The sequence below is a fragment of the Lactuca saligna genome, chromosome 8 (genome assembly GCF_052625555.1).
Source record: "Lactuca saligna cultivar CGN05327 chromosome 8, ASM5262555v1, whole genome shotgun sequence".
Classification (NCBI taxonomy): domain Eukaryota; kingdom Viridiplantae; phylum Streptophyta; class Magnoliopsida; order Asterales; family Asteraceae; genus Lactuca; species Lactuca saligna.
The window spans coordinates 60312316-60320010 of record NC_136424.1 but is presented as its reverse complement, the minus strand read 5'-3'; the positions used below and the strand labels follow the sequence as shown (position 1 = coordinate 60320010).

At 34.6% G+C, this 7695-nt stretch overlaps 1 protein-coding gene across 2 annotated transcripts; it reads left to right on the top strand.

Moving 5' to 3' along the window:
* The first annotated feature begins 2070 nt into the window (after positions 1–2070).
* On the top strand, positions 2071–5481 carry LOC145008908 (putative WRKY transcription factor 3). Of its 2 annotated transcripts, XM_078967536.1 has the most exons (5): positions 2071–2709; positions 3583–4190; positions 4586–4744; positions 4870–5174; positions 5260–5481. In XM_078967536.1, the coding sequence occupies exons 1-4, from the start codon at positions 2248–2250 to the stop codon at positions 5156–5158; spliced, it is 1518 nt and encodes a 505-aa protein (XP_078823662.1). In that variant the 5' UTR covers positions 2071–2247; the 3' UTR covers positions 5159–5174; positions 5260–5481. The 2 variants fall into 2 exon arrangements, with proteins under 2 accessions (XP_078823662.1, XP_078823661.1); XM_078967535.1 differs by having other exon boundaries at positions 4870–5481.
* The last annotated feature ends 2214 nt before the right edge of the window (positions 5482–7695 follow it).

The following is a 7695-nucleotide window of genomic DNA, read 5'->3' as shown; positions in this document are numbered from 1 at the left end:
GCATCCTATGGTTTTTAGCCCAACTTGATAATCCATGGAGCATTAGCCCACTATACAAGTATGGGTGATTTACATAATCAACCCATATATTTAATTAGTCTTCTTTTGATCACTTGATTAATTCCAAATTAATTATTGATCAATACTGACTAAATAATATTATTAATATATTAGAACTTATAATATATTAATAAACCTTAAGTGTTATTTCTCTCATTTTGGTCTATCCAAATGCATGATGCCATGCAACCTAAATGGACCATGTTAATCGGGTCAAGTACATTTCAGAAATAATTATGAACTTAGACACCTAATCCAACACAAATTTGGCACCTCTATACTGCAAGAGTACCGAAGAACCATGGATCTGAAATAATAACTCCATTGGGACAACCAACAACCAATCAACCACTCAGCTTGGTCAAAACATGGAAACTAGCCCTAACAAGGAGATCTAATCATATGATGAGCAAGATTGAGACTTTATACCAGCAAAATGTTGAAAGTGAAGTGAGAATTCGAGATCTGAAAGCTCCTCCTGAATCACCACCTTGCACAAAACTCTCCCTCATTCAATAAGCTTCCAAATGCACTCAAAATGGGCTCACAACACTCAAAATGCTATAGGGTTTCAAGATCAGGTTAAGAGGCAATGGAGATTGGAAATGAGGCCAACATTTGGGGTTAAAGTTGCTTAAATAGAGTGCAAAATCCCAAAATTAGGGTTTCTCAAACCACGACCAACTCGTCGAGTTGATCTTCGAAAATGCGCGTGACACATAGTTTCTACACGTCGAGTCTATGCCTTAAACTCAACAAGTTGACCTTTAGAAATGATGTTTTATTTCCGTAATTAACCTTTTAGATTCTGGTTGTTACAACATAAAGTTGAATAAACATGGATTATGTCAGTTTATGATGTTTTGTTTGATTTGCTTTCGTTGTTTATGTCTTGATATGATTTTGATATAAGAATCATAACATAATAGTGGTTGTGATTAGCGGTTAGGATTTTCTCATGGGGTTGAGGAACATGTTTGGGGTAGTTCGAACCTTTTAGGATGTCCGCGTATGAATGATGGTTCAGATCTAGTGGCCAAGAGCATACACCTGTTTTTGGGGGGCAATAACATATATCTTTCCACCATTGTTGATAGTTCTTACAATTATGATCAAATATGGTTGTGTTACAATGACTTTGGCTTAACCAAAAAGGTATTCTGATTTAGTTTTTCTTCGATATCTTTTGCATTTGCAACCTTCAAGTATGTAACGAATGCAAAGTTATTTCGCGTGGTATTCTTTTCTTTGGTAGACAGACACCGACGATATGTGAAAAGTTTTTGACAACCTTCCAAATGCTTTCATGATTCCAAATGTTTGGTATACATGATACAAAGAAGCTGGTGACGAACTTAGTCACATGTTAATAAAGATTGTTCTGTTTGTGTGAACTTTGTGTCTTCTTATGATAGGCACTTCATGCCAATCATCCTATCTATTATCTTTTCGGGAAGAAAAACCAAATGTCCTCATACATTTTGTTCTTACTTATCTTCTTACTCATATAAATTCATGACATGTGGAATCCTCTAATTCTCTTTCTTAATCTCTTCTCTTAATTTTGACATTTGTCTATTGAGTAGGAAGATGGATAAGAAAAAAAATGAAGATATTTGATTTCTTTTTCGGAAAAAGTCACACTGAAGTTTGTGGTTTGCTCTCCTCATCAATGTTTGCCTTATGTGCTTAAGTTATGTATGGATATATTTAAATGTATCCTTCCTCAACACTAGGGTATGAAAGGTTTGATACAAAAAATATATATGTTAATAAATTTTGATATATGGACAAAATTTACTTGTCAATGGTTCATATTTCATAACTACTTGAATTAACTTGGATGTGGTTTACATACTACGAAATCTATAATCAAGGATTCAAATGGTAACTGATCGTAATTGAGGGGGTGGAATTAAAAACTAGGAAACATGTGGGGGGCAGCAGAGGATTACCCAAATATGGAAATAGTTTCCGGATGCCTTTTTCGCATCTGCTCCGTGGACTTTTTACTGATTTTGCAGATCATCTGAATACAGACACCAAAACTATCCCCAAAAAACACACAACTCCTAGAGAGAGAAAATATCGTCTAGAGAGAGAAAACGTGCCGGAGATATTCATCGCCGGCTAAACCTATTTACACCGGAGATGTGATACAACTTCAACAAGCTTAAAATTTTAAATATGGACGAAAATAGGGGATTATCGTTGTCGGTACCGTCTACAAGGCCTTCGATAACGCTCCCGCCACGTTCGACGGTGGAGACTTTGTTCGCCGGCGGAGGCAGCGGTCCGGGAGCTAGTCCTGGACCAATGACTTTAGTATCAAATTTCTTCTCAGAGAACGATCCGGATTCCGATTGTCGTTCATTCTCTCAACTTCTATCCGGAGCTATGTTGTCGCCGGCAGAGATTCCCGACCGTAGACCGTCGAGTCATCTGGATATCCGACACTCTTATTCTAACAAAGAGTCCGTTAACAGCGGCGGTGGCGGTGGCGGTGGTGGCGGAAACGTTGACTTTCAGTTTAGTAACAATGGTCGGCCTTCAAGTTTGGTGGTTACTCAGCCGTCGATGTTTACTATACCTCCGGGCCTAAGTCCGGCTACCTTGCTCGATTCACCGGGATTTTTCCCTCAAACTCAGGTTTTACAAAGCGTCTCCATAGCTCAAGTTCTTTATATGAGTCTGATATATATTTGCTTTTTTTGACGCCAAAAGTAACATTCATTCACGATCATTAATAGAGTAGCTAAAAGTATTCATTTGCCATTAATGAGCAGCGCATGTGAATGATATTGTATTGCCTATATATGGTAAATAAACTCATGATGCATATAGGAAAATTTGACTCTAGTAAGAGGCGTGTTCTACAAAAAAGGAAAAAGTTTATAATTGTTATGTATACAGTTTTAGATTCAATTGAAAGTAACATGAGGGCCCTTAATTCCCCGATTATATATGAGTATCATCTAGGAATAACAGCTTTATCTTTTATAAAAGGAGGTTTCAGACTTTCAGGCACCTACTAAAGTTATGATATTGCTATGATTTAAATTATCTTCTTCAAACTTTGTTGAAAAAGTTATATGTTTTCGTCATTCATTATTGTCGATGAAACTTATTGCCCCTTTTGGGTTAAATGCAAAAATATTAACATAGTTTATTAATTTCAAAAACTCTATCTAGTTATAACAATGTCATCAAATTACAAAACACCTTTCATTATTGAGTAGATTGTTCAAACTATAATATCCTAATAAGAAAATGTTAAAGCATATTGCTAAAAATGCTTAGATCTTTGGAAGTACAATGTACAATACCTTGAGTCCTTAACAAGTAAAAAATTATGAAACCACAAAGGTACATTTAGCCCTCTGTGATATAATATAACCTCAAAAAATATTGGTTAAGTTGCAGAGAATATGGAATCCAAATTCTACCATTTTATTAAATGCAACACTTTATGAAATATCACATTCATTTTAGAAACTTAATTACTTCTGGTTTCCTCAATAGGCTTCTCTTGGAATGTCCCACCAACAAGCATTAGCTCAAGTGACAGCACAAGCTTCATCACTACCACCAATCCATTCCTTTACCTCCACCGCCGCCACCTACCACCGCCTGCCGCCAGCTAAGCCGGAGCACAACACCGCAAAGGACTCATCTGACCTATCAAATTCCGATAACCGCTACCACCCTTCCTCCATAGCAGTCGATAAGCCAGCTGATGATGGCTACAATTGGAGAAAATATGGGCAAAAACAAGTAAAGGGTAGTGAATACCCTCGTAGTTATTACAAATGTACCCATCCAAATTGTCCTGTTAAGAAGCAAGTTGAGCGGTCTGTAGAGGGGCAAGTTACGGAAATTATTTATAAGGGGCAGCACAACCACCAGCCACCTCAAAGCAAACGCGGAAAAGATTCTAGTAATGGTACTTCAAGCGTAAACGAACATAAATTCGAGGGGCAGATTGGTAATTTTAACCATTCGTTGATGAAAGATCAAGAATCTAGTCAAGCTACGTATGAGCATTCGGGGTCGAGTGATAGTGAGGAAGTGGGTAATGATGTAAGTCGAGTAGATGAAAGACATGAAGATGAACCTCAACAAAAAAGGAGGTATTTTTTTATTTGATTAATATATGTTCTAGTATATATTTGATAATGATTTATATGTACTAAGTCTATGTTTGGCAAACTAGCTGAAAAGCTAGCTGGTAGCTGAAAAGCTGGTTGTTAGATGAAAAGTTAGCTGCCAGTTTATAAGCTAGCAAACAAAAAATACTGTTTTGTAAAAACTAGCTGACAAGTTAGCTAGAAGATATAATTAATTAAGGGTATGTTCGAGAATTTTTGAAAAAACTCATGAAAAAGTATTCTAAGTACTTTTTGTAAAAAGCTAGCTTATTAATTATTTTTTAGTTTGCAAGACATGACAATTTAAAAAAAAAAAATCGAAAAATAAGCTAGTTGTGGTGTGTCATGCACAGCCTAAATTATTATATAATGTGAAGGAACATAGAGGCAAGGGGTGTGGACCCCGTTTCATCACACCGAGGAGTTACAGAACCTCGGATCATTGTTCAAACAACTAGTGAAGTCGATCTTCTTGATGATGGGTATAGATGGAGAAAGTATGGACAAAAAGTTGTGAAAGGAAATCCTCATCCAAGGTATTTTTTTTCTAGATCCACCACTGATTACATGCCATTAATTGTTGCTATGCATTTCATGTTTTCATCATGCTAAACATTTACCTTATTTTGGTGTCATGAATATCTTTTTATGTTATATCCAGGAGTTATTACAAGTGTACAAGCCAAGGGTGCAATGTACGCAAGCATGTAGAGAGAGCTGCAAGTGATCCAAAAGCTGTGATAACCACATACGAAGGAAAACACACCCACGATGTGCCGGCGGCTAAAAACAGCAGCCATAATATGGCCGCCAACACCGGTCAACTTCAGCCGCCTAATCATGGCGGCCATTCATTGATCCGGAGACAAGACTATCCAAACCACCACCAACAACAACCACCACCACCACCCTCAGGACTTCTACAATTTAAAGAAGAACAGATAACATAGTTCGACTTGGTTACAAGTATGTGAGTCGTCTTTTGGTGAAAGATTTGTTGTTGTGTTACATTTTTTTTTTTTAATATTTGGTTTAATCTTTTATACAACAGGAAAAAAGAAGTAGAAATTAGTTCAAAGTTGATATCGTGTACACTAATACCTGAAAAAAGTTCCATGAATTGTTGTAAATTTTACAAAAGAAGGTGTGTGTTGTTTTGTATTTTTGGTTCCATTTTCATGTTATAACCTTGAACACATTGTTTTTTTTTTGTCGATGTTGTGTTGTGTACCATGAATTTGAAAAGTTAAGCGAAGGTTCGGATTTGGGTGCATCTTGTGGATTTCTTTTGTGCATTTAAATTTCAAACATAGAATCATTAATTATGTTTTTTGCAATGAATGAGAATAAATGACTGTTTGGAACTTTTATGAATTTACGTGTCTCACTCTTAATTTAAAATTTAAAAGGCTATCAAACATCCCTAAATATCCCCTGATAAGTTACTTAAAACAACTATCTAGTTGTTAAAAGCAAATACAAAAATCGTTTAATGGATGAATTTTACGTGTTATTTTCGTTAATCCCAACCTTACCCATAACCATATACATGTCTTAATTTTTGGGCTCCTTTGGGTGTTTTTCAATATATAGCTTGTAGCACTAAAAAACAAATAAATCATAAATTTTAGACCAATTTGGTCCAAAATTCCAGTGAAAAGGCGATGTGGAATTTGGAGATAAGCCCAGTAATAGGTAATAGGTAAAAGGTAATAAAGAAACCGGTAGATGTTACATCAATGGTGAAAATTATATGTTTGTTATACTTAATTGGTAATGTTTTGTATATAAAAAAATAAAAAAATTATTATATTAAAAAATTAAAGGTATACTATATTGATCAATAAAATAACAAAAATATCTTTTATTCTTTTTTACTATTCATCTTAAAGAAAAAGTAAAACTCAAGTAGTTTCCATTAGTAGACATTTTTCCAAAAAGAATGATGGTGAGGGTAAAATAACATGGTCTTGGCTATAATTAAATGAGTCATGTGGTTGTCTTCCAAAGTCCCGTAATTATTAAACACACCAACCTCCTCACAGTCCTTTCACTTCTATTTTCTCGTGATTAATTACACTGGACCCCCTCCCTCTTTTTCCATATAACAATACCGGACCCACTACTCATTTGTGTATGGTCTAAGATAAATGAATTGATGCATTTAAGTGGCTCATGTTTTTTCTAATGAATTCATGTCGTTTTGTTTAGAACAGCAAAGCGTGTTTCATGTATAACGTTAGACTCTTTTATTATAAAAAAGAAACATAGCATCTAATACACAAATTGATAACAATTACTATGAATGTTTGATATACCTCTTAGTCGTCTGATAAGATGTTAAGTCTGGTCAAATTTGACATCATAATTAGAAGTCTTTAATTTGGTTATATAGCTTCTTATATGTCTCTTACTAGTTATTAAGTCTAATAAGGGGCATGAATCTCTTTGGGTCGATTTTTGGGTGAAACCGAGCCCCCACACTGATAATTTTGGTTTTTGAGTTTTGAAACCCATTGGGTTCGGTTCTTGAACGTGGTCGGTTTTTGGGTTCACAGGTCGGTTTCTTCGGTTTTTGGGTTCAACCCATGGGTTGATGGGTTTGGGATTAAACCCGTGGGTTTTGGGTTTCAACCCATTTTCCATAAATTCTAACTAAAATAAAACAAATTCAGTGTGTCGTCATCTTCCTTGTGTCGAGATTCAAGATTTTTATCATACTTACATATTATTCACGGATCAACTAAGGTGTTGTTTGTTTTTTCAGAGACAAAATGTATGTTGTACGTGGACCACATCTATAGATCTTTACAGTAGAAAATGTAGACCAAACGTCTGCAATCCACAAAAAGAAGTCTTTGTTTTTTAACATCTTCAAATTGCTAAAATAAACTCAAATTTGAATAAACTGGTTTTTTAAGCTTAAAAAAGTTTTTCAATACTGAAATTTAAATAGTTTTAGTTTTACATCACTAAAAGGTTCCATTAAATTCAAATTCCTTTCTATTTCAATTCATTTAAGAGATTCAATACTGTAATCATATGTATCCTTTGTCTTTGTTCGATATTTTCTATTATAAAATCATATTTTTGAACTTATCACTTTTATGACTTTATTATAGATTGTTAGCAAATATATATCAAACTTTATGTGTTATTGTATAACACTTTCATTTTTTTTTTTATAATAAATTTTTGGATAAATTACACCAATTGTCCCTCGTGCATATGCCAGAAAGCGTGTTTAGTCCCTATTTTCAAAAATTAACTCGGACCGTCCTTTATGTCGTTAAAAGTTGCGTGTTTCGTCCTTCGTTAGTTTAACTTTGCATGTTTTATCCCTTGTGAGATATGAAATGACTATAATGCCTGTTTTATTTTCTTTTTCATTTATTTTTATGAATTTCAATTATTTTTAATTATTAAAAAGTATTATAATTATTTCGCTATGTTTCTGAAGAATACTTGACCACCACCACCATCGGTA